The sequence below is a fragment of the Aquarana catesbeiana genome, linkage group LG08 (genome assembly GCF_042186555.1).
Source record: "Aquarana catesbeiana isolate 2022-GZ linkage group LG08, ASM4218655v1, whole genome shotgun sequence".
Classification (NCBI taxonomy): Eukaryota; Metazoa; Chordata; class Amphibia; order Anura; family Ranidae; genus Aquarana; species Aquarana catesbeiana.
Genome location: NC_133331.1, coordinates 82692029 through 82719961, shown reverse-complemented (window position 1 = coordinate 82719961; position 27933 = coordinate 82692029). Strand labels below are relative to the sequence as shown.

At 40.9% G+C, this 27933-nt stretch overlaps 1 protein-coding gene across 1 annotated transcript in view; it reads right to left on the bottom strand.

Moving 5' to 3' along the window:
• Positions 1-1659: 1659 nt before the first annotated feature.
• The window catches only part of DNTT (DNA nucleotidylexotransferase), a 670580-nt gene continuing 644306 nt past the window's right edge, over positions 1660-27933 (bottom strand). The window contains exon 11 of the mRNA XM_073596073.1: positions 1660-1746. Within this exon, the coding sequence (XP_073452174.1) occupies positions 1660-1746 (87 nt within the window). The remainder of the gene's footprint in view (positions 1747-27933) is intronic.

Here is a 27933-nt window from a genome sequence, read left to right as displayed (position 1 = left end):
TGTTTATATGTTTTTCATGAAATGATTTCATGAAACAGTATGTTTCTCATGTGTCCTTCAAGATGATGCCATTGTGAGCATGGGAGCTGCCATGACATGGTTTCTACAATAACCATGTAAGGAGTGACTTTGATAGTGCTGCATAGCACAGAAAAGTTCCACAGACAGATTTTACCTCTAGGGTAAATAGCACAGGTAATAGGCCAGCGAGTGATTTGAAAGGATGAGTACTCAAGCTTAAGAGACTCTTGGATTTCAGTGGAGTTTTAAGGCAAACCTGAATTTGCATATAAGAGCAGGAATTATGTTAATAGCACTTAGCACCTCCATGGTCAGGTCAGTTATTCATTTCAAGGCTCTGGATATCTCCAAATCAAGGGGCCCCTGATTCTCTCTTTTTTCCCAGAAATACAAGTTTAGAACAGGTTGCCTATAGTACCTCTGTGCCATTACTTACCTTTCTAAAAAATGTTATATAGCTGTTTTTATCTCCTCTCTGGCATGTGCTTCTAGCCCGAGATTGGGTCATAGAATGAGAAGTATTTGTTGGGTTACTTTGTAACGAATGCTGTCCAGCAACCACAGAGCCCATATCCCATATCCCAACTTCAACTAGTAGCAGGCACCAGCAAGGAACTGTGAATCTGGTGGTTGCACCACAAATCCTTGCAATAGGTCTCTACAGGGCTTTTTTTCAGCAGGAACTAGGGGGAACTCAGTTCCACCACCTCTGGCTCAGGTCTTCTGCTCTCTGCTCACCACTATCACTTGGTAACACTAAAGTCCAGCTTCTGCATTTACAAGTGATAGCTTATCTCCCAGTAGCTCCCACAGGTCAGATCTCCTGCCCAGATCTCACTGAGTACCGGACAGGGACAAGGGAGATACAGAACAGGTGCCCAGGGTTTAGTGCAGTCATGGGCAGGAGAGGGTGCGTGGTAGGCTACACCCTCTGTGGTCTCCATTTTTTCCCTGGTGACCAGTTGTTGAAGCTCTTACTGCATAATCTCCCTTGCAAGTGACTGTAGTATAGTATAGTATGCTGTTAGGTACTACAGCCAGATAGGTGTTTCAGCTTAATATTGCAACAAAGGTAAGATATATGACAGATGGTGGAGCTTTTAAGGTGGGGGGGGTGAGCGCAGTGGAGGGAAGAGCTACTAGTTGATGCCATTTGGCAGGTATGTGAGTGTGGCGGGCATGGTTGAGCTCCTGCACCTATTCTCTGAGAAAAAAAGCCCTGGGTCTCTACAAGCTGACTAGTTCTAAATATCTCTTCTACAAGAACAAAATACACTATTACATTTTTTCTTAAGTCCTGAATTACTCGACTTTTAACCTTAAAAAGTTGTATAAAAACGTATGTTTATCCTTTAATATCAAGAAACCCTAGTTCAGCTCATAAAACAGCTACAATGAAAATGTAATCTATAAAGCTTTTATGCAAGCAAGCTTTTATTTTAGCTTTATGTTAGCTAAGGTCTACATAAAGTAAATCTAAGGTATGTATATCTAGAGCGTGTGATAATGTGAAGGATATGAAAAAAATGCAATAAATTCATTAATGCGAGATACAAGAATGTGATAAAAAGACAGGAGGATGATATTAAATAAAGTAAATAAAATGAAACATGCACATTTTTATGAATTTTGTCTTTGCTATGCATTTCTTTCCCATGGTTCCAGGTATTCTAGACCAAGGTGTTTAAAGATGTCTTCTTCTGTTTTAGCTTTGAGAAACATTTTCTGGAAAAACAAACACAGAAAAGTATTTTGAATTATATTGTATTGATAATTACAACAAAACAGAGCATACAGATGTCCATTTTCTAACAGTCATACAGTGTATGTCAATATAAAGCAACACACAAAAAATAGAAAAATATTTACAAATATGCCTATAACAAATTTTATTCATAAAGTAATAGAAATATATATTTTTTTTATAAAATAAAGAAATTTAAAAAAACCTATTAGCATACATGATATGGGACCTCTTTAGTCGCTTCCTGCCCAGCCTATAGACATATGACGGCCGAGCAGGAGCACTACAGTTATGGGTGGATGCCATATGATGTCCTCCCAGTCTTGCACCTCATACGCAGCCTAAGAAATTAAATTATTTTAAAAAGAACCTTTTTAAAAAATTGAAATTTGTCTTTTTTTTAAAAACACTGTCACCAGTCATGTCCCTGATCACTGCCACACCAGTCACATGATGACATTAAACTGCTCTGGTGATTGTAAAAAAATAGAAATTGTAAAAAAAAAAAATAAAATAAATAAATAAAAATGTATTTTTTAATTTTTACAAAAATTCTGACAAAAAAAATACAGCTTCAAAAAACTCAGCATGCCTCTAACTAAAATGCACTGGACTGTCACTTTGTATTGGTCTATCACATAAAATCCCAATATAATACATACGTTTTTGTTTGAAACATGACAAAATGTGGATAATTTCAAGGGGTGTGAATACTTTTTCAAGGCACTGTATTATTTTACGTTTGTCATACACAGCTCAAATTTCAATCTGATTAACGCTGAATTGGTCAAAATTCAAAGCATGGGTTTAGTTCACTTTTAGTCCATTTACTTTCTAGTCTATTCACATTGTTGTTAATCATGCCCTGGTGAGGGGGATGGAGCCCTGAAGCACGTTGGCTATTTTTTGGATTGTCCCCATTGACTTTTTGGAATGGACTTGTATCGGACCTTTTGACAGTGGTGCGGTGCTTCAATTTCCATTTTTGTTAGATTACACTACAGACCAAGGAGAGAGTGGGTGGTGAAGTAGCTGACTGCCTGGGAACCAGATCATTTATACCAGCATTAAAAATTCAATATAGCAATACCAGTGAGATAAACCTATGGGTCCTATCCATTTTGCTGTACTGTTCAGATTCTCTGCCGTCATAGCCGTGAATACTGACTGTCAAATTACAATAACCTGCAGGGAGATTCCTTTATCCACACTGTCAGATGTTTATACTGAAATATTAACAGTATTATATTTATGGAAATATGCAAAAATCTACGGTTCAGAAGATGTGCACGTCTTTCCACAAGTCAACCAAATAATTCAAATTTGTTTATCTATGCTAGTTTGAAGACAAAATGAATACATTGGTGTGCTAATATATATATATATATCTGTCTCTTACATTCCCTCTGTTCGAGCACTGCAGCCTCCATCAGACTCCTCAGGATTCAACACTTCCAGTTTTGTATGCTCATGTCCCTATGCGGGAAGGGTTCCCTATGTCATTGCTATGTCCTGCGGTGATGCTGGGGTGGAGAATGGATCCAGAGAGCGGTGGTGGTGGACACAGGCATCCAACACTCTGGGAAGTGTCCAATGCTGGAGAGTCTGATGGAGGCTACAGTTCTGGAATTGAAGGGAGGTAGGAGAACCAGACTGACCAGACAGACCAGAGAAGTGAGTACAATACCTCTTCTATAGCAAGAACCTGCCACAGACAGATTTATTTAGCTGATTAAAGGTCACTTTAACCACCTCAGTATCGGACACTTCTACCCCCTTCCTGCCCAGGCTACTGGACGCTGTCACACTTTAAATGACATTTACTCAGTCATGCAACACTGTGCCCAAATTAAATTTTTATAACTCTTTTATGACAGATAGAGCATTCTTTTGGCGGTATTTAATCACCACTGGGTTTTTATTTGCTGGTATAAAAGAATGAAAAAATACATAATATTTTGGAAAAAACAAAAAAACTGTTTCTGTTAAAAAAAATTCAAAAAAATGATCTTTCTTCATAAGGCCAAATGTATTTTGCTTCATTTTATTAGTAGCAATAACCCAAATCAGTGTATATTAATTACTCTGTGTGAAAGTTATACTCTACAAACTATGGGATGTATATTTGAAAATTGATCAGTCCTGATGCACTGACTGCCTATTTCATTTCTTGAGGCCTAAAATGCCAGAACAGTACAAGTACCCCCAAATTACCCCTTTTGGAAAGTAGAAAATTCATGTGCAAAATAATATCAAATATAATTGGTGATGATACAAAAAAATATAACTTCAAATATCAAATTATATGGGTGATACAAATGATGGGAAATTTGACCACAAGCTCTTGTTACAAAAATACCATGTCTTAACACTTTATGATGGCTTAGTAAATAGCTTTCTGTGGATTTACAGACTATGAAAACAAACTAGGTGTTGATTCAACACGTGTGATTTCTTCTCAAACAAATAGACACGGACAAAATGTTATACTGTGCACAGAGTTTGATAATTTAATAAAGACTTATTTACGGTAAAGATAATTCTCTAATGAATTTTATGTTTAAACATATATCATAACCAAACCATTGATAAGATTTTAAAGTCAGTTTTTTTTAGAGATGTACAAAGATGTGTATTTCTCTTATAATTGGAATATAATAATTCATGCTGCAGGTAGAATTAAACAAACTCCAATGCTATGTCACAAAGGTTAAATGGTTTATCCATGTATATGCTAAATAATTCAATACCAAAAGATAAAATTGAAAATTAACACTTTACCGGAGATCTAAAAAACTTTTGTTTGAGAGATATCATCTAAGCATCCCAATTGACACCTCTACCATTCCTACATTTCTCCATCTCCCGATCTCCTCTCTTTCTCCTTCCGTCCTTCTTTAGATGTCTGCTTTCCAGATCCCCTCTCAGCTATGTGTATACACTTTTATCCCACCCAAAAAGTGGGTGTGTGTGTCACTACTATGTAATTAATGATCTCAAATTATGTGTTATTCCCACGTAACCATGACAACACAGTTTAGGAAGCCATTTTGGACCTTACCATGAACACCACTAGGGGGCAGTATTGTATTATTATTTACATTTAACTATTTTTAACATACTAAATTTAATTCCTGAATAACCTTTTGACTTAAGCTTAAAAGAAGAACATAAAATACCACGAACAGTCAAACTCATGTCAAACTTGGTAGACTTTGCGTCTTAAACAAAGATATATATATTTGTGAGACAATTTGGATAAGGTCATTAACTTAACTTCTCACATACCTTGAAAATTAAGTAATGGTACAAGAAACATCCTGGTTATTCAACATACAAGGATTATTACACAAGTATAGTTTCTATATTTTAAAACTCTTCATAGCCTTACAAACATGCTATATTCATTTTAATATATAAACTACCATATCCATGATTAATATTCAACAATAGATAATTAATAATATATATATAAATGTAAATAAAATGCACAAACCAAAATATGTGACATTATTAATTATTATTTTATTATTAATGTAATAATATTATAACTTATACAATAATACAATAATAATACAATTACTTGTTATGAGTAATTAGCTTTGTTTATAAGGCAGTTTAAATAAGCCCTCTTTTTGTTTCTCATTCCTGAGAAAATAAATTGTACGTCTGTAAGCTCATGGTTCCCTTATCTTGTTTATTTAAATAAGACTCCTCGAGATTTTTTTGCCTGGGAGAATTGTGCACTGGGACCTTTAAGGGAAAAACTCTAGTAACACTGTCTGTTCACCAGCCATGAACTTAGTTTTAACTTTAGAGAGAGAGAGAAAAAAAATCACAATAATGGCTTCTCTCATGTCCACAAAAACATATGTAAAATATATGATTAGGCTTCATTATAATCCTTTTAACCTCACTAGTTCTGACAACACAGAACTAGAGTTACTCTAGATGTGCTGCACATAGCAACAAATCACAATCCTTTATTGTCTACACAACAACAAATCCTTATTGTTTCTTAACAGCACAGTCTGGGATCCAAATGACCATTGTGAACAATACCTTTTTTTTTTCCTTTAGTCTTCAAAAAAGTAGGGAGTGGAGCTCCGGGGAACCTCAGTGCCAGCATCCTGGCACCAGGAGATCATTCCTCTCCGATCAGAACACTGCACAGGTCTTCTGCTAGTACTCCAGAAAAAGGCTGAAGTGCAGGGAAAGTAAGTGAGGGTGATAGCCCAGAGCTGCATAGAAAGGCTTACTTGCGGCCAGTATTTAATTCCCGGAGGTTAACTGATCAGGTGAGGAAGAAGGCATGGTTTGCCTCTAAAATGCATCCCCTTTGGCCATAGTGGCCATAGTGTCTCAGGGTTTGACAGGTCATTTGACAAGAGCTTGACAGCTCCCTCCTCATGGCGACTTCTCAGTAAACTGTCCGGACTCCTGCACCGCTTCCCACAGCAGCTTCAACATTCAGCGGCACCAGCATTGACTGGACTTTCCCTTGGTCATCCCATCTTGTCACTATCTGCTTGTCATCTCGGATTCTTTTGTGAGTGTACTTCTATTGTATAATTGTGCTTTTTATAATAAACTGTGCTACACTGTTGGCGGCTTGCCTTCCGTCTTCAAAAAAGTCCCTATTATTTTATTTAAAGGTTTAAAGCGTAGTAAACCGTAGGTGGTTAAAAAAAAAATTCTCTGCAAGGCAATATCATAATGTGCTAGTATGCATCGAATACCAGCACATTATGACAAACTTACCTTAGAACGAAGCCCTCCAGTGCTGCGATGTCACTGCTGAGAGGGCTGACATCTTCCCTTGGTCTTCCTTCTGGGTTCGTGGCCTCCAGCTACATGAGTGGCCCGGGGCATGATGACCTCATTCCTGCCCATGCATATGGGAGCAGCTGTTTACGGCACAGGCTCTTAAGGTCCGACATTGTAAGTCGGACCTTCAAAGCGTGTGCGCTGGTGATGTCATCGGCTGCATGCAGTCTGCATATCTTCTAAACTGTGCAAGTTTAGGAGATATTCACATTACCTATAAGTAAGCCTTATAATAGGCTTACCTGTGGGTAGAAGTGGTGTAACAGAGTTTACTACCACTTTAACCATTTAACCTGAAGCTTAGCTATAGGTTGACACTAAATGTTTGGAGTTAAATGATGGTGGCTAAAAAATAAAAAATGTATAAATGTATTTAAAGGTTTAAGTAATTTAACCTGAAGTTGAGTTATAGGTTGTCACAAGTCACCCACAAGTTGCACTTTTCTTCTTGAGCCTTTTATTTTACATTAAATAAAATCAGCAGAAAGATTATCACTCTGATGGAATTAGGGAGGTAGCACAACAGTTTTCAAAAGGTTGTTTTTTTTTCACAGGTAAGAAGTGAAGAGACCATAATGGAAGCAAGATGAGAATTTTCAGCATAATCTTCAGCAGCTGAGTGTACTTTCGCACAAAGTCTGCCAAATGTTCCATTCATTTCAAGATCTAGTTCAACAATTTTTGCAATTCATCAGAGCGTGTTAGTCTTTTGATCAGTCAAACACGGCCAACTTTTGTTATTGCCGTACACTGGCTCGGGTACTAATCTGCAATCATCAGCTCTGAGTAGGTCTTTTGTGTCAACAGAACAGCTAAAAGGTTTATGGTTTCATAGTTTACATTTCTGTACTAGCACTGGCATTATTTATCAAAGGGTCTAAAATAAGAATTGGCTGCATCGTCTTATAGCATTAGATCAGATTCCATCTGCAGTTTATTTATGCAAATGAGTGTAAAAATCTGTTTGGTTAATATTTGGCAAAACAGACAAAGAACATGTTATCTTTACACATTTAGGCAAATAGGGCTCATACTCTCAGCTGTGTTTCTTTTCCTCCAAGCTCTCCTACAATTTCATTGTTCAGGTATATGTAAATTCAAGGACAAAAATGTAATCATTTTCTATTTTATATATATTTGTTTTCCTTTATTTTCACTGGGTGATCCTGCCAGCAATACATTTCTTGTCCCATGATGACAATGCTTACTCATCGATATCTACGGAGAAGCGGTGTCACCCTAGTCCACTTGTTTTTTTGTTTTAGATCAGGGTCTCCAAATTTTTAAAACAAAGGGCCAGTTTACTGCCCCTCAGACTTTTGGGGTGCCGGACTTTGATCAGTGGAAGCAGAAAATGGTATCAATGGAAGGAATAGTGCCCCATCTTTGGCGTCAGTGGGAAGAAGATCTGATGCCTGATTATTGGTATCAGTGGGAAGAACTGCCCCTCATCATTGGTGTCAGTAGGAGAAATTGCCCCTCGTCATTAATGTCAGTGAGAGGAATAGTCCCTCATGATTGGTGTCAGTGGAAAGAATAGTCCCCCATCACTGGTGTCAGTGAGGGGAATAGTGCCCCATCATTGGTGTCTTTGGGATGAATAATCCCTCATCATTGGTGTCCAGTGGGAGGAATACTGCTCCGAGGGCCAGATAAAGGCAAGCAAATAGCCTCATCCAGCCCACAGGCCTCAGTTTGGAGACCACTGTTTTAGATTATAGAACACCTAACCCTCTCCATCTCTATAACATGGGGGTGATAGTTCACCGAGGTAATCTGTGCAGGGCTAATAATACTACTTGAGCTAGCACTTCCGAGTGTATGGAATAATACTGGGTTTCTGACAGGATCAACAGATATATTTAGCACTTTTGAAACAATACAGCCTAATGTTTTAATTTTCAGATTTGACAGAAAATAAGAGAAGTTCATTGGTCATATGCTCCTCCATCCCCTTAAGAACCGGGTAATTTACAATGGCTCCAATAGATCAATGGAGTGGCAGGTAAGCACAGGGACATTGTGTATCAGAGGGTAAGGAGTTGCCCAGAATGGGCAAAGTGGCAATTTTCTTTAAAGAACTCTAATTACCATATGTATTCAAAAAGACTGTTTGTGGCAATGAAGCCATTCTGAGGTTTTTGGAGAAATATTCAAAAGACTACTGCCAGATGTAGACAAGGATAAAAGGATAGAAGCTTTTGGCAAAAATTATCAAAGTTTGTATGTCTTTAAAGCATGACAGCTAGAAACACAGCTTATCCAGAACCATAAAGATCCAGTTGTAAATTTAGTCGTAATTTTGCCTTTATCTACATACAAGTTGTATATTTTGTTTATTGACTGCCATTAAGTAAATTCATTTGAGATTATCCTTTCTCCATTTTCTTCACTTCAGTAGTGAAGGTGTTTAGTTGATGATTATAATCAGTACTATTCTTTATGCCTTCCTTACAGGGGAAGTAAATAAGGAATTTTGTGTCACGCTCTACATTTCTACCAATTCAGAGCAGCATTTAACATGCTTATGGCTGATCTCTAATCAGCATCAATCAGGCTTATATAAATGCTTAAAAGCAGCTGGCACTCCCTTGTCTTCTCTGTGCCAATCAATGCTGTTATTTCGATGGCTGAAAATAATGCTTTCTGTGGCTGCAAACATGACCATTAACTACACTTAGTACAAAACAAATGCCTCTAGAAAAGATCATGCCCTGATTTGTTACTTCCTACATTTTTATGTTGGTATTGATAATCAATAGTACTAAAATCGCCAGCAGAGGAAACAAGGAGGCCTAGATTGTCATCATTTGTATTTTCTTATTAGCACTAATAGAGACCGCGATTCATGGACGCTTCCCTAAATAACAATTTGCTTCAATTACCTACTGTATGTCTCTGGCAAAACAAAAATAAGGGAAGTTTCAAAAGTCTGCTATACGTACATGAGCTCAAACAGTAAATACGCTTTAAAGCAAGTCTTCAGTGATCTCTGTAGCTGCAGGCACTGTACAGAAATTCATGGGAATGCAGGCCAGACCTTACCCTCCCCAAATACCATAAAAGCTAATACCTACTTAAATAATGACACACAACAAATTGTTGACAAAAAATTGGCCGCGGCACGTTTATTGGTGTATTCAATTAAATAAATAACTTCATCTTGATAATTGTATTAACTCATAAAATTCTTAACTTTCCAAACAATAAACTTAAAACAGCTCAGTCTTAAAGGTCTCAAGCATACAGAATATTTATAATCAAAGTCCCCTCTTCAAAAATGAAGGGTGACAGACCCACATAACGTGCCTATCGACTAGGGAGAGAGGGTGGGGAGCTTGTTGAGCCGACACTGACTGACTGACACTTACATAGTTACATAGCAGATGAGGTTGAAAAAAGAGTCCATCAAGTGCAACCTTTGTGTGTGATTATATGTCAGTATTACCTTGTATATCCCTGTATGTTGTGGTCGTTCAGTTGCTTATCTAATAGTTTTTTTAAACTATTGATGCTCCCTGCTGATACCACCGCCTTTGGAATTCCATATCCTTGCCGCTCAACGTAGTTTAAAGTTAAACCTCTTTTCTTCTAATTATAAAGAGTGGCCACGTGTCTTGGTAAACTCTTTTCTGCAAAAAAGTTTATCCCTATTGTGGGGTCACCAGCACGGTATTTGTAAATCTAAATCATATCCCCTCTCAAGCGTCTCTTCTACAGAGAGAATTTCAGTGCTCGCAACCATTCCTCATAACTAACATCCTCCAGACCCTTTATTAGCTGTGTTGCCCTTCTTTGTATTTCCAGTACATCCTTCCTGAGGACTGGTTCCCAGAACTGGACAGCGTACTCTAGGTGCGACCGGACCAGAGTCTTGTAGAGCGGGAGAATTATCGTTTAATCTCTGGAGTTGATCCCCTTTTTAATGCATACCAATATTCTGTTTGCTTTGTTAGTAGCAGCTTGGCATTGCATGCCATTGCTAAGCCTATCATCTACTAGGACCCCCGGGTCCTTTTCCATCCTAGATTCCCCCAGAGGTTCTCCCCCTAGTGTATAGATTGTATTCACATTTTTGCCACCCAAATGCATTATTTAAAATTTTTCTACATTAAACCTCATTTGCCATGTAGTTGCCCACCCCATTAATTTGTTCAGATCTTTGTAAAAGGTTTCCACATCATGCGGAGAAGTTATTGCCCTGCTTAGCTTAGTATCGTCCACAAATCCAGAGATTGAACTGTTTACCTCATCCTCCAGGTAATTCATGAACAAATTAAATAGGATTGGTCCCAGCACAGAACCCCGGGGGACCCCACTGCCCACTCCTGACCATTCTGAGTACTCCCCATTTATCACCACCCTCTGAACTCGCCCTTGTAGCCAGTTTTCAATCCATGTACTCACCCTATGGTCCATGCCAATGGACCTTATTTTGTACAGTAAACATTTATGGGGAACTGTGTCAAATGCTTTTGCAAAATCCAGATACACCACGTCTACGGGCCTTCCTTTATCTAGATGGCAACTCACCTCCTTATAGAAGAGTAATAGATTGGTTTGGCAAGAATGGTTCTTCATGAATCCATGCTGATTACTGCTAATGATACCATTCTCATTACTAAAATCATGTATATCCGGTTCCGGACCGGCGCACGACGATGTACGTCGGCAGAATGGCACGGCTGGGCAAATGGGCGTACCTGTACGTCCATTTGAATTCCCCGCCGTGCCATTGCGTGTGCGCCGCTGGCGGCACGCACGCGCGCCAGCCGGGAGCTTCGTGAGGTGGGTCACGGGTCCCGCAGACTCGATCGCCGTGGGGATACCCGCGATCGCCTCACTGGAGAGGGCAAACGGGGAGATGCTGATGTAAACAGCATCTCCCCGTTCTGCCTAGTGACAGTGTCACTGATCACTGCTCCCTGTCATCGGGAGCAGTGATCAGTCTAGTGACACATACAGCCCATCCCCCTACAGTTAGAAAACACTCCCCTAGTACTGATTAACCCCTCCCCGCCCCCTAGTGGTTAACCCCTTCACTGCCAGTGTCATTTACACAGTAATCAGTGCATTTTTAATCGCACTGATCGCTGTATAAATGACAATGGTCCCAAAAATGTGTCAAAAATGTCCGACATGTCCACCATAATGTGGCAGTCACAATAAAAAACGCTGATCGCCGCCATTACTAGTAAAAAAAAAATTATTAATAAAAATGCCATAAAACTATCCCCTATTTAGTAAACGCTATAACTTTTGCGCAAACCAATCAATATGCTCTTAAATCAAACCCATCTCTCCTCCATGTTCTTTGTTCCTAAGATTATGCCTTCTATCCAGTTTATGCCTTCTAGGAAGGTTCGTAGTTTAGGGAAGTTGGCTCTTTTGAAATTCAGTGTCTTTGTATTCCCCTTATGTTTCCTATTTGTGTGATTTATACTGAAGCCAATTGATCTGAGATCGCTGTTTCCTAAATTGCCCCGTATTTCCACATCCGTGATCAGGTCTGTATTGTTGGTAATCAGTAGATCCAGTAACGCTTTATTTCTAGTTGGTGCGTCTACCATCAGAACCATGAAATTGTCCTGCAAGACATTTAGGAACTGGCGAGCCTTAGACGAATGCGTGGTTCTTTCCACCCAGTCTATGTCTGGATAATTAAAATCCCCATTAAGATAACACTTCCCATCCTTGCTACTAATCCAAATGGTGACAGGAGATCCGTCTCCCCCTTCTCCCTCGGGTTAGGGGGCCTATAGCATACTCCCAGTATTATTTTCCCTGGAGCTCTACCCATAAGGAGTCCACCTCCTTCCTAGCTCCCTTAGTGATGTCATCTCTCACATTCACTTGTACATTATTTTTGATATAGGCATACCCCTCCCCCTTTCTACCCTCTCTATCCCTGCGATAAAGGGTATACCCTTGAATGGTTGCAAGCCAATCATGAGAGCTGCTGAACCAGGTCTCTGAAAATCCACAAAATCCAAATCCTCCTCGTACAACAGTATCTCTCATTCACCTATCTTGTCCGCCAGGCTCCTGGCATTGGTGAACATGCCATGTAGTTTAGACCCGGTCGCAAATACTGGCGGGAATATTCCTGTGAGGGGGCCTATATAATAAGCCCCTTTCTCCAGAACATTCCAAGGGGGTCACATGACATTCTGGAAATTCCCAAATGTCATGTGACCTTGTTTTCCCACCCAAATCCCGTTTACATTTCTTGAAAGGACCAGGGATCTTACCATTTATAATAATTTTTATTTTATTTTACTAGCAAACAGGAGGGGGCGGCCGCATGCCCATGCGGTCAGGCTTAAAGTTTTAAGCCTTCCTAGTCCATTCCAATGCCGCGTACACACGATCGGACATTCCAACAATAAAATCTCAGGATTTTTTTCAGACGGATGTAGGCCTAATGTTGGCTTGTCTTGCATACACATGGTTGCAAAATGTTGGAAGGGAAAGGGATCACCGCTCCAGGTGGAAATGTGGATATAGAACTCTCCTCGGACCTGGAACACCAGGTGTCGGCTAAGCATATAGCAACATGAGGCAAAAGGGAAGTTCTGGACAGCTGCACTCCGGAATATAGTCATAACTATGACTAAGCACTGTTAAGTGTGAAACGCGTCAGCTCGTTTGTCCCATTTTTTGCTGTGGCTTGTATCTGTTGCACTTTTTACTAATAAAGGCTATATTCCGGAGTGCGGCTGTCCAGAACTTCCTTTTTGGTCGCACAAATGTTGTCGGAAATTTCGACCGTCAAGAATACTCTGACTTACAACACGTACGAGGTCACTATAAAGAGGAAGTTCAAAAGCCAGTGCGCCACCCTTTGGGCTCCTTCTGCAAATCTCGTGTTAGTAGAAATTTGGTGAGAGATGATTCGTGCATTTCAGCCTCGTGCTTTCAGATCATTACTGCTCTTCAGTTTGTGCTTGTGGGTTCGTATCTAGTTTTCAGTTCGTGTAGTCAGTTCGCATCTGGTTTTCAGTGCGTGCTATTTATAGTGCGTATTTGATTTGCAGTGCGTTCATGTCCGCTCGTTTCTTAATTTCAGCTCGATCTTCTCAGGCCTTTCTGATTGTCAGTGCGTTCTGTTAGTACGTTCTGACCAGCCAACCGTTTTGAAGCCATGTTGAGGGTATGTACTCATTGTAGAGTTCGTGCTGTGCAGGGGCTTGGTGTTGGGGTTCTTACTTTGACCCAAGCCCAGTCCATGAACAGGGGGAGGAGGAGTTCATGGACAAAGAATTGGTTGCTCCAGCATGACCAATTCTCTCATATGCCTTTGTTGCGGGAGATCCGTGAGAATAATCCTGATGATTTCAGGAATTATCTCCAGATGACGGACCCCGTTTTTCACCGTCTGTTGGCTTTGCTGTCCCCTTATATTACAAGCAGGACACCTGCATGCGGCAAGCCATCACTCCTGAACAGAGGCTAGTCGCCACCTTGCGGTACTTGACGATGGCGAGAATTCTGCAGGACATCAAGTTCTCGACAGGCATCTCCCCCCAGGGTCTGGGGATCATTATTCCAAAGACCTGTTCTGCCATCATTCAGGTCCTGCAGAAGAACTATATTAAGGTAAGTTTTCTCCTTTAACATCACATTCTATGTATTTAATGTTTTCTAATGTATTGTATTTCTTTCATCATTCCCTAATTACCATGATTGTAATATGCTGTTAATGTCCCCTTTGTCCTCATGTATGCTGGAAGTTTTTAATGCTTCTTTTTTGTCCTTCATGCATATTTGCCTTCACTAACCTCCCCAGCATGCTATCCTGGGCCCATACACACCTAGCCTAGTCACTTAATAATGTATTTTGTCAGCTCCATTGTAGTGCTTACCCTAAACACCCCCTAAAATGTGTACAAATGATATTTGTGTCCTTAAATTCAGGCAGAGTGCCAGAGGCTTTTTTGGGGTCACAAAATCCTTTGGAACCCTTCCTCCCCTCAACCGCTAAGTCAACCGATACCAATAATCTGCTGACTTTGCCAAACCCATACACACTATACCTACCTCTTTTGTGGTCATATTTATGGATGAATTCACCAAAGCATGTAGTGAAAGGGCCTGCCTGAATACTTCAAATGGTACTGTTTAAAGTTTTGTTCTACTATTATCTTGATAGGTAATTGCAGAATGTAAAAATGTGCTTCAATTTGGACAGTGTGTATTCATATTTTTGTATTATGACACTTCTTACCTGTCCAGTGGGCTGCCAATAGTGTAAGTAAAGGAGGGGCTGGCCAAAGTAACACACATTATTTATGCATTCAGCTCTCAATGAAGTGGAGAGGGTTACCTGTCCAAAACATCTCCCCCCTAAAATTTTTACAATGGGCCATCAGAGGGGGTGAGGAATCTGATAGGTGGACCTTAGATTTTTTTCTTTAACTACTCCTTCAAATAAATGTTATACTTATGTTGCCAAGAATGTTTGTGTCTAATCTGCTTGCAATGTTATGTGCAAAAGTCCTAATTCATTTTTTTCTTGTTTCACTCCGCAGTTTCCTTCAACGCCACAGGAATGGCAGATTGTGGCTTCCCAATTTGCCCAGCGGTGGGACTTTCCCAACTGCGGAGGGGCAATAGATGGGAAACACATCCACATAGTCCCACCTCCCAACTCGGGGTCATACTATTACAACTACAAGGGATTCAATAGTATTGTGATGTTGGCGGTGGTGTTGGTGACATATGATTTTCTCTATGTGGACATCGGGAAGAATGGCCAGATGTCGGATGGTGGAGTCATCGCCCCGACCGAGTTCTACGGATGGCTCAGGTGGTGGTGGCTTGTGATTGCGACCTCCAGAAGACAACATGGCTGGTCTGCCGTTCATCTTTTGCCGTTCATCTTTGTCGCTGATGAAGCATTTGGGCTGGGTGATCACCTTATGTGTCCGTTCCTGATGAGGACCCTCACCCCGGACCAGAGGGTTTTTAACTACCAGTTGGCCAGAGCCAGAAGAGTGGTGGAGAATGCTTTCAGAATAATTGTCAGCCGATTCTGCCTATTCCTTACGCCAATCAACATGGCGGAATATAAACTTAACCATATAATCCTTGCATGCTGCATTCTCCACAACTTTTTAAGGCGAAATCCTATGAACTATGTGGCCTCAGTTGGGCCTGAGGCCAGATTTCAAGACCAAACCCTGACGGCGCTTGAAGCTGGCCATCCTGGTTGCACACACAAAACGCGAACATTGATATTCCGTTATGGTAGATGGCACATGTTGACACACTGTGTGCATCTTCAAAGTTTGGCTTTAAAAATTTTGGAGAAAAGTTAGAAAAATAGAAACAATTTGATAAATGTTAGTGTGTTTTCGATTCTGCCTAAAAACATCAATGATGTTTTTGAGTCTTTTCTCAACATCATTGATGTCTTCCTTGATCTTCTGTAAATCCCGACTGCATACCATGATCTCCCTGATGAGGACGTGTGCACTTGCACTTGTGAAATGTGTTTCTTCTTCCGCAACATCCACATCACCTACAAAAAAAAAAACACACCATGTATTATAAATATGCAGGCATACATCTATTACCTGAAGCTGTGGTCTCAGACACTCACCTGTTGTGGTCACTATTTCACCCACCTCATAAACCTCTCCTTTCTCCACATCCTCTGGTTGTTGTTTTGGGATTTCCCCTTCTTTAGGAGGTTGGGGGTCCCTGGTGACCTCAGATGTCCCAAGTCTTTTCTCCCCTATGTGAATAAAGTAAAGGTATATACAAGAAAAAAAGAGAGGGGCAAGTGGGACTTTAAATGAAGCATGTCAATTGAAAGTATAATAATGAATACCTGTGAGTAGGTAAAATGATTGGATTTAATTAATAGTCAAGTCCATGATTTTGATGCATACAGTACCAATAAAGTAGTATAAATACAGACATAATCGCATGAATTGATATAAACGCATATTTAGCAGTAACAATCGAGGAAACTCAGTAGTGTAAACAAATCAATGGACATACATATATGCAATTCATAACAGAAGTACATGAATTAAAATCGCCAATCAAAATCACAAAATCGCATGAAATGAGAAAACTCAATAAAAAATTGATAAATGTCAGGGATATGATTTAGGCTTGATAGGGCATCCTTAGTTTGCGAACCCGACGCGTTTCTTGGCTTCTTGCCAGTCATCAGGGGTGGGATGCATAATTTAACTGAGGAAAACAAAAGAATATCATAAATATTGATACATGTGGAACCTCCGGCCAATAGAGAAAATCGTATCAGAAATGTCCAAATTGTCTACTTTGAATGGAAAAGCTACTTACAAAAATAGCCCAAAAGTCAAGAGGGGTCACCAGCAATGGGATCTGTTAGGGTGTGAGATATAACCGTCTCAACCGGGGTTGAGGCAGGGCACCGACCATCCTTCCAAAGTAATTGGAGGGTGGGCCAGGAGAGACCACAGCCGACTGATTCCTGAGCCCTCAGTATATTGGTCAATGAGTTGTAAATGGGAAAATCTGCAGAAAATTGAAAAAAATATGGTGTGTCAAAGGAAGTAAAACTGGAGTAGAAAGTGTTGGATGAATGAAATGACTGAAAGAAATATGTGCTTGGTGCATATAAAAGAGTAAATGTGTAAAAAATAGGATAATAAGGGGAAATGAAATGGATGCATGAAAGTGCACATGAAAAAGGATAAGTAAAGAAACCCATAGGGAATGTGTGAAGATAGAGGATGTCCTGCACTGGGTAAATAGGTGAGAGGATGGGAATATGTGTACTGTAAGCAGAAAAGAAGATGTAAAAAATATATATTAATTACCCATGTGTTGAATAGTGCTGCTTAACAGAGCGGTCCTTTCCCAGTGAAGCACAGTGAGGGAGTGAACCGTCAGTCTGTTGGTCCCAGCTGATATACTCTGGCCCTGGGCGGGTCCCTGCCAGCGTCATGCATGACGTCATTGGTAGCTGAGAGATGAGAGAGCAATCACAGCTGAGAGTAACTCAGTGGATGTCTGCTCATCACAGCTGTAGGCGTCAGGTGGAGAAAAAACAAAACCCGGCTCACACCTTGCGGCATCAATTGATGCCACTTGGGGGGCCATTTTGTGCATGGCGCCGATGCGTTGAGATCGGGCCCCAACCGCCCCGAAATGCATGAGGGGAGGTGGGGAGGGAGCTGAGCGCATCGCAACCCCGGACAAAGAGACTGCAAAATATCAAAACACTCCAGCCCATGTGCTGGATTTAAATCAATAAGTGAATTCCAGGGAATAAGGACCCTGGAGTTGGTACAAAATAGTTCTCAATAGACTCAAGGGAACACATGTAAAAATATGCTATGTAGTCACAGACTGTTACTCTGTTGGAAAATAAGTAACGGATTTGGGATAAAGATACAAAAAAATATATTTAAACTAAGGATAACAAAAATAATGATAGTGCGATTTGGTCACCGAGGGAGCGGGTGTCTTCCACCCAAATATATATATATAAACAAAAGAAAGTGACCAGTCGCATGAACTAAATATCAATGGCATGCTTCCATCCCGGGTTCATATATACAAGAAAAAAAGAGAGGGGCAAGTGGGACTTTAAATGAAGCATGTCAATTGAAAGTATAATAATGAATACCTGTGAGTAGGTAAAATGATTGGATTTAATTAATAGTCAAGTCCATGATTTTGATGCATACAGTACCAATAAAGTAGTATAAATACAGACATAATCGCATGAATTGATATAAACGCATATTTAGCAGTAACAATCGAGGAAACTCAGTAGTGTAAACAAATCAATGGACATACATATATGCAATTCATAACAGAAGTACATGAATTAAAATCGCCAATCAAAATCACAAAATCGCATGAAATGAGAAAACTCAATAAAAAATTGATAAATGTCAGGGATATGATTTAGGCTTGATAGGGCATCCTTAGTTTGCGAACCCGACGCGTTTCTTGGCTTCTTGCCAGTCATCAGGGGTGGGATGCATAATTTAACTGAGGAAAACAAAAGAATATCATAAATATTGATACATGTGGAACCTCCGGCCAATAGAGAAAATCGTATCAGAAATGTCCAAATTGTCTCACCTATTTACCCAGTGCAGGACATCCTCTATCTTCACACATTCCCTATGGGTTTCTTTACTTATCCTTTTTCATGTGCACTTTCATGCATCCATTTCATTTCCCCTTATTATCCTATTTTTTACACATTTACTCTTTTATATGCACCAAGCACATATTTCTTTCAGTCATTTCATTCATCCAACACTTTCTACTCCAGTTTTACTTCCTTTGACACACCATATTTTTTTCAATTTTCTGCAGATTTTCCCATTTACAACTCATTGACCAATATACTGAGGGCTCAGGAATCAGTCGGCTGTGGTCTCTCCTGGCCCACCCTCCAATTACTTTGGAAGGATGGTCGGTGCCCTGCCTCAACCCCGGTTGAGACGGTTATATCTCACACCCTAACAGATCCCATTGCTGGTGACCCCTCTTGACTTTTGGGCTATTTTTGTAAGTAGCTTTTCCATTCAAAGTAGACAATTTGGACATTTCTGATACGATTTTCTCTATTGGCCGGAGGTTCCACATGTATCAATATTTATGATATTCTTTTGTTTTCCTCAGTTAAATTATGCATCCCACCCCTGATGACTGGCAAGAAGCCAAGAAACGCGTCGGGTTCGCAAACTAAGGATGCCCTATCAAGCCTAAATCATATCCCTGACATTTATCAATTTTTTATTGAGTTTTCTCATTTCATGCGATTTTGTGATTTTGATTGGCGATTTTAATTCATGTACTTCTGTTATGAATTGCATATATGTATGTCCATTGATTTGTTTACACTACTGAGTTTCCTCGATTGTTACTGCTAAATATGCGTTTATATCAATTCATGCGATTATGTCTGTATTTATACTACTTTATTGGTACTGTATGCATCAAAATCATGGACTTGACTATTAATTAAATCCAATCATTTTACCTACTCACAGGTATTCATTATTATACTTTCAATTGACATGCTTCATTTAAAGTCCCACTTGCCCCTCTCTTTTTTTCTTGTATATATGAACCCGGGATGGAAGCATGCCATTGATATTTAGTTCATGCGACTGGTCACTTTCTTTTGTTTATATATATATATTTGGGTGGAAGACACCCGCTCCCTCGGTGACCAAATCGCACTATCATTATTTTTGTTATCCTTAGTTTAAATATATTTTTTTGTATCTTTATCCCAAATCCGTTACTTATTTTCCAACAGAGTAACAGTCTGTGACTACATAGCATATTTTTACATGTGTTCCCTTGAGTCTATTGAGAACTATTTTGTACCAACTCCAGGGTCCTTATTCCCTGGAATTCACTTATTGATTTAAATCCAGCACATGGGCTGGAGTGTTTTGATATTTTGCAGTCTCTTTGTCCGGGGTTGCGATGCGCTCAGCTCCCTCCCCACCTCCCCTCATGCATTTCGGGGCGGTTGGGGCCCGATCTCAACGCATCGGCGCCATGCACAAAATGGCCCCCCAAGTGGCATCAATTGATGCCGCAAGGTGTGAGCCGGGTTTTGTTTTTTCTCCACCTGACGCCTACAGCTGTGATGAGCAGACATCCACTGAGTTACTCTCAGCTGTGATTGCTCTCTCATCTCTCAGCTACCAATGACGTCATGCATGACGCTGGCAGGGACCCGCCCAGGGCCAGAGTATATCAGCTGGGACCAACAGACTGACGGTTCACTCCCTCACTGTGCTTCACTGGGAAAGGACCGCTCTGTTAAGCAGCCACTATTCAACACATGGGTAATTAATATATATTTTTTTACATCTTCTTTTCTGCTTACAGTACACATATTCCCATCCTCTCACCTATTTACCCAGTGCAGGACATCCTCTATCTTCACACATTCCCTATGGGTTTCTTTACTTATCCTTTTTCATGTGCACTTTCATGCATCCATTTCATTTCCCCTTATTATCCTATTTTTTACACATTTACTCTTTTATATGCACCAAGCACATATTTCTTTCAGTCATTTCATTCATCCAACACTTTCTACTCCAGTTTTACTTCCTTTGACACACCATATTTTTTTCAATTTTCTGCAGATTTTCCCATTTACAACTCATTGACCAATATACTGAGGGCTCAGGAATCAGTCGGCTGTGGTCTCTCCTGGCCCACCCTCCAATTACTTTGGAAGGATGGTCGGTGCCCTGCCTCAACCCCGGTTGAGACGGTTATATCTCACACCCTAACAGATCCCATTGCTGGTGACCCCTCTTGACTTTTGGGCTATTTTTGTAAGTAGCTTTTCCATTCAAAGTAGACAATTTGGACATTTCTGATACGATTTTCTCTATTGGCCGGAGGTTCCACATGTATCAATATTTATGATATTCTTTTGTTTTCCTCAGTTAAATTATGCATCCCACCCCTGATGACTGGCAAGAAGCCAAGAAACGCGTCGGGTTCGCAAACTAAGGATGCCCTATCAAGCCTAAATCATATCCCTGACATTTATCAATTTTTTATTGAGTTTTCTCATTTCATGCGATTTTGTGATTTTGATTGGCGATTTTAATTCATGTACTTCTGTTATGAATTGCATATATGTATGTCCATTGATTTGTTTACACTACTGAGTTTCCTCGATTGTTACTGCTAAATATGCGTTTATATCAATTCATGCGATTATGTCTGTATTTATACTACTTTATTGGTACTGTATGCATCAAAATCATGGACTTGACTATTAATTAAATCCAATCATTTTACCTACTCACAGGTATTCATTATTATACTTTCAATTGACATGCTTCATTTAAAGTCCCACTTGCCCCTCTCTTTTTTTCTTGTATATATGAACCCGGGATGGAAGCATGCCATTGATATTTAGTTCATGCGACTGGTCACTTTCTTTTGTTTATAAAGTAAAGGTATACTTAGCACACAGATGAGGCAAGAAATAGGAATATGAAACATTGTTTGTAAGTGTCGTACAATTGTCTGTTTTGGCAGTTCAAATCTGAAGACATGATCTTTTCCCTTTACAAAGCTGGAATAATTACCTTTTTTGTTAAAGTATCACACATGGAAACACCCCTAGTATCCACTGGAGCACCTATGTGGGACACCCTAAAAAGTTTGTTCTGGTGTCCCACACTAGTGCTCCTGCGTCCAGATGTGTAAACAGCTGCTGAGTGTCTCCTTAGACTGAATAAAGTTTGCATTTCATTCTAGTTACAAACCCATCTAGACAACAATGTACTAAACTTCTTTTAATACAAATAGGCATGACTAAATGTAGTTAACCTGCATCTGCAAAAAACATTGTATTAGTGGGAGAACGAACAATGTTTACTACGAACGATTACTGTGCCCACAAACCTGAAACTTGCCATTTTAAACTGTAAAACAGTAAAAAAAGCACATGGAGCAGCACGAACGTCATAATAATAATAGGAACACGCGACAAAATACTTACTTTTTTGCAGCACTCTCTTGATTCTTCTGTACTGATCCTGCTCCCTCAATTTGAGGTCTGACCAGCATTTCCTCAGTTGATACTTCAATCGCCGTACCCCAAAATTCTTTGGCAGACTTTTCACAACTTTAGTCATGATCTTGGCCTTTCTCACATTTGGGTTTGGGTAAGGTCCATGCTTCCCGTGATAGTTGACCCTCTTGAAGATGTCCACCATCTCTACAAAGGCCATATTTTAGGCCTTAAATATCCTTGTTGTTGCTGCTGCTGTCTTCATGCACTTGTGCTTTCTCTGCCATGTGCTCTCCCACTGCACCGAAAGAGAAGGGGAAGGGAATTTACTGGATAGGAGGTCAGGGCCGGGTGGAGTTTCAAGCATGCGCAGTGTATATAAAGCGTAACACGCGTGTTTCGTACGTACGATCTGTGAGCGGAGGAAGGACTAGCGGAAGCACCGATCGTGATAACAAAGATACAATTTTAACTTGGGCCTATACTGCTTATAGATTTAGGCCTATATTGGGACAAGATTATGAGAGTTAAAAAAGGGGGGGTGTGGGACTTTAAATGAGGCAATTGACTTGTGGAAGTAGATAACCACTCTACCTCCACAAGTCAATTGCCTCATTTAAAGTCCCACATCCCCCCTTTTTTGGTTACGTACTTGGGATAGAGGTACATATAATGTGCCTCATTTAAAGTCCCAAACTCCCCCCCTTTTTGAGATTATGTACGTTTAGCCTGACATTAGGGTTTGTCTTGTGTTGTGTCTTGCAAAGAAAATGGATCTATTGAATGATCAGGACTTTATCCCTATATTCATTGATATGTACAGGGAGCTGCCCTGTCTGTGGCAGGTAAACCACCCCTTTTATAACAATAAAAGAAAGAGGAGGCAGCACTGGATCAATTGTTGGAATTCGTGAAGCCGCAGATCCCCACGGCAACCATCAACTATTTGAAGGCAACAATTGGTGTCATGAGGAGCACATATAGTAGGGAGCGCAAGAAGGTCCAGGATTCCTAGAGATCAGGAGCTGCAGCAGATGACATTTATGTACCCAGGCTGTGGTACTATGACAGACTGCATTTTCTGGCAGACCAGAGGGAACCCAGGCCAGCACTCTCCAGTCTTCCTTTAATGCTTCCTTCCACCCCAGCTGAGGCTTCCGATGTCCAACCTGGGCAACCCACCAAGGAAGATGTGTAGGAGCCCAGCTTGAGCCAGGTAAAGCATTATTCAAGATATTTCTTGGCAAAAAATGTATGATGTTATCTAGATATTATTATTGATCACTAACTTCTGATTTAACAAAGTGTTTTACATATCAATAGACAGTAGTGGCCACAAATGATTGGGACAAGAAGGAAAAATGCTGGGGTCAGAATGATAGTCTTTTCTATTTGTTAAAGCGGGATTCTGGCCAGCTAATTTTTTTTTAAAGTCAGCAGCTACAAACACTGTAGCTGCTGACTTTAAATAAGTAGACTTACCTGTCCTGGGTGCCCGCCATGTCGGCCGCCCGAGGCAGATCCGTCCCTCGGATCTCAGGTCCCGGCACCGCCATCCTAGGTAAGGGAAACAGACAGTGGAGCCTTGCGGCTTCACTGCCAGTTTTCTACTGCGCACGCGCGAGTGGTGCGGCGATCTGTGAATGGCCCCGTGGTTTTCTGGGAACACACACAGTTCCCAGAAGGCAACGGGGGCCGCTCAGCTAGGAGCAGAACATGCCGCAGAATAGGAACAGGCAGATTAGGAAGACTGCCTAGCAACAAGGGTTCAGATAAGTTTAAATTTTTTTTTTTTTCAAATGTTTTTATTTTTATTTTTTTTAGGATTTTTGGTGAAATTTTTTTTTTCAGGGTGGCCCTCCACTTTAACATTCAATTTGCAACAGTCATGAGCTGAAAATTGTGTGTAATTGATGAACCAAGAACTAAAACTATGTCCCTTTTTCATACACAGGAAAGTCTCAGCCAGGAGGAGGCCGTGGAAAGTGGCAGCCAGGAGGTGGCGGGGGAAAGTGTCAGCCAGGAGGTGGCCGAGCCCAGTAGCCTGCCTGAATCCCAGGTCTCTCCCCTCCGCCTTCAAAAAAAAGGCCCAGGAAGAGGAGTAACCTGGAGGAGGCTGCACTTGGGCTATTTCAGAAGGCTACTGCGGCCCTCAGAACGCCCCCCAATATTCAAGAGGACTATGCCTGCATGGCAGCCTGCAAAATGCAGGAAATGTGAGGAAGTTATCTTACAAGCCCTAAATAAGGGGTTGAGGGATGAACTCACAAGCCAAAGCCAGGTTTGTGAGTTTGACCGTCGTCCTCCTCCTCCACCTCCTGCTACAACTCCAACACCAGAGCCACAGCCCGGAAGCAAGTGTGTAAGGAAGACAAGAGAGTGATGGCCTGGGTTCAGTCTGGTCTGACAAAAGACGCAGGCTGTGTAAGACCACAGCCTGGGGTCATATATGTCATTTGCTGCTGTTTATGATCTCTTGGAGTCCTGGACCAGATTGTACTCACTATTATATGGACTCCTCATGCTACCAATTTTGGCTGTAAAATAGTTGATGTGTGCCCTGGGGTACAAAGGCTTCGCCAATTTCACCAGTTTATCCAGTGATGCCTTCCTCTTTATTTGGTTATTACCCATAATAAATGGCTATTTTTTGTTCACAAATACTTGCCTATGTGTTTAACTTCAAAAAGGACAGTTTGTTTGTGAGTAGGCAGGTACATTTCAAAAAGACAATGTCAAATTAACAAGGGACACCAACACCAAAAACCCTCCTTGAGGTTAAAAGATGCAAGTCAATAATGGTGTTGTGGTAACTTGACACACAAAACAACAAAAAATATTATGAAGATCAGTAGAAAAAAAATCTAAAAAAAAAACAGGAGATCTTGATAAAAAAACAAAAGTAGATCACTATATAAAAAAAAAGGAGATCTTGATAAAAAAAAAAAAAAAGATCACTATGAAAAGAAATTCAAAACATCATTATGGAGATCAGATGAAAAAAATAACAAATATTATTCATGAGATCACAAGAAATAATAAAGAAATCAGTTTGTGAGAACTCTGTGTGACTATCAGCAGCAAAACAACTTCATTATTCTAGCATTATAAATAAGAAGAGAATGCGCTGCATTAAAGGATTAAAAAATTGTGCAGCATGACGAATATGTATCAGACCGAGTGCTTCCATCTCGTACTTGATTCAAAGCATGTGTGGAATTTTGTGCGTCGGAATTGTGTACACACGCTTGGGATTTCCGACAACGGATTTTGTTGTCGGAAAATTTGAGAACCAGCTCTCAAATTTTTGTTATCGGAAATTCCGACAAAAAATGTCCGATGGAGCCTACACACGGATAGAATTTGGAAGCTCCCATCAAACATTTGTTGTCGGAAAATCCGATCGTGTGTACGCGACATTACAGTTCACAGCAGAAACACTGAAGTCATTGAAGTGTTTCTCTTAGCAGCTCAATCCATCCTGCTTCCCAATCTTAAAAAAGAAGCGCAGAATATGAAAAAAACAAACACACATACTCACCTAGGTGGATGGAGCAACGGTCTGATCCTTCATCTGTTCCCTGCCGCCTCTACACTGAGAATTGAGCAATCAAAACAAAGTCTTCAGTGAGCAGAGAGCTGGTGATTGTCAGTCAAAACCTCTCTGCTCCTCCATCGCTCACTGGAGCATCTGTCTGTGGAGGCGGCACGAGCGGTTGGCTCAGGTTCTCAGCAGTGTGCTGAGAGGCTAAGCCAGCTGCTGGTCAGGGGTCTGGGTGGATCCCAATATTAAAGTCAGGATCTCTCCAGAGTCTAGACAGGCTGAGTTGAGACCAGCCTGAGTTCAGGCTGAGGCCTGCTGTCAGCTGAATATGGTCACAAGAGTGCAGAACAAAGTGCACTGCTGTAATCCTGTCAGGGCTGGGCTCAGCCCTTCCTTCTCTGAGCTGGCCGCTCAGCTGTCGGCTAATTGCCAGCTCCCATCTCTCTCCACAGTTACCCAGCTGTTGTTGATTCTGCTCGTCAGTCCTGCCTACTTAAAGTCGTCCAGCTCACTTGATCTCTGCCTTCGCCTTTGTCAACATCACAGAGACTTTCTCCTGTGTTCCTGTTGAAGACTTGCTTGGCTGACGTTCCTTCTGGCTCCTGATTCTGCTTGCTGTACTACTACGTTTATCTCTGGCTCCCTAACATTTGCTTGGATGACTACCCAATCCGGTTACTGAACTCTGGCTTGTTTTGACTATGCTTACTCTGTTTACATTATTATTATTAAACAAGTGTGATTTAACTATACTTCTGTCTCGGTCTGATTCATGGTTCCTGATAAAATGATAAAAGAGCTTTGGCCCTGCTTCTCCTTTAAAAGCACCTGCTTTGTGTTTTTATTGGAGGTTAGAAAACTGGAAGGCTGCTGAATGAATGAATGAATGAATGAATGAATAATTTGTAAAGCGCTGCAAATGCGAACTGAATCGCCTCAAGGCGCTGAATATGTTGTGTTGTCAGCTTCTTAGAAGAGGTAGGTCTTGAGTTTTTTCCTGAAGGCTAGATGGTTTTCTTCCATGCGGATGTTAGTCAGAAGAGCGTTCCATAGCTGAGGTCCTTGGACTGCAAACCTTCTTTCTCCCTTTGCTTTGTAGCGGAATTTGGGAATAAGGAGGAGGTTTTGGCTAGTTGATCGAAGGTTGCGATTGGGTGAGTAGTGTTTTATTTTATCTCGTAGGTATTGAGGGGCGTGTATGCATTTGTGGGTGAGGCAAAGGGTCTTGAATGTGATCTGATTCTTTACGTTTAGCCAATGTAGGCTCCTCAGGGATGGGGAGATGGACTCCCAGATTTTTTTTCCTGTTATCAGTCTTGCCGCCGCGTTTTGAATGGCCTGTAGGCGCGCAAGCTGAAATTGGGGTAGTCCTATGTAGAGCGAGTTTGCGTAGTTGTGAATTGATGATTGTTCCAACTACTGCTGCTTTGTCCTCTTCTGGGATGAAGGGGATGAGTCTACGTAGCAGGCGGAGGAGATGGTGGGATCCGCTAACTACTGATCCTATTTGTGCATCCATTGTCATTTCTGAGTCGAAGATAACTCCGAGACTCTTGGCTTTGGTGCTTGGAGAGATGGTCTGTCCAAAGATGGTGGGAGGTGTCCACGGGGTCTTGGTTTTGGGACTTTGGTTAGCGTGTAGGAGAAGAAGTTCTGTTTTTGAACCGTTGAGTCTGAGGGAGCTGAGGGTCATCCAGTCATCTATCAAAGTGAGGCATTTCTCTAACTGCTGATGGTGGTCTTTTTGTCCCGTGATGCGAAGGTAGAGTTGGGTATCATCAGCGTATGAGTGGAAGCGGAGGTCCGATTTTTTGATAATTTTGAGGAGGTGGCGGATGTAGATGTTGAATAGTACTGGTGACAAGGGTGAACCCCGAGGGACTCCACAGGAGATTGCACGGGTTTCAGAGGTGAATGCTCCTAGTTTCACTTTCTGAGAGCGATTCTCTAAGAAGGATGCAAACCACTTTAGACCAGAATCTGTGGCTCCTGCTACTTCTGCGAGGCGGGTAAGTAGAGTATTGTGATCCACTGTATCAAATGCTGCACTGAGGTCTAACAGTACCAGGAGACACGATTCTCCGTCGTCTGCTGCTTCAAGGGCATCGTCCCATATTTTGAGCAGAGCTGTTTCTGTGCTATGGCCTGGGCGGAAGCCCGATTGCAGAGGGTCCAGGAGTTGGTGGGTGTCCAGGTGGTATTGTAGCTGTTGTACTACTGCTTTTTCCATTATCTTGGAGATGGTGTTTAGGCTTGTTATCGGTCTGCGGT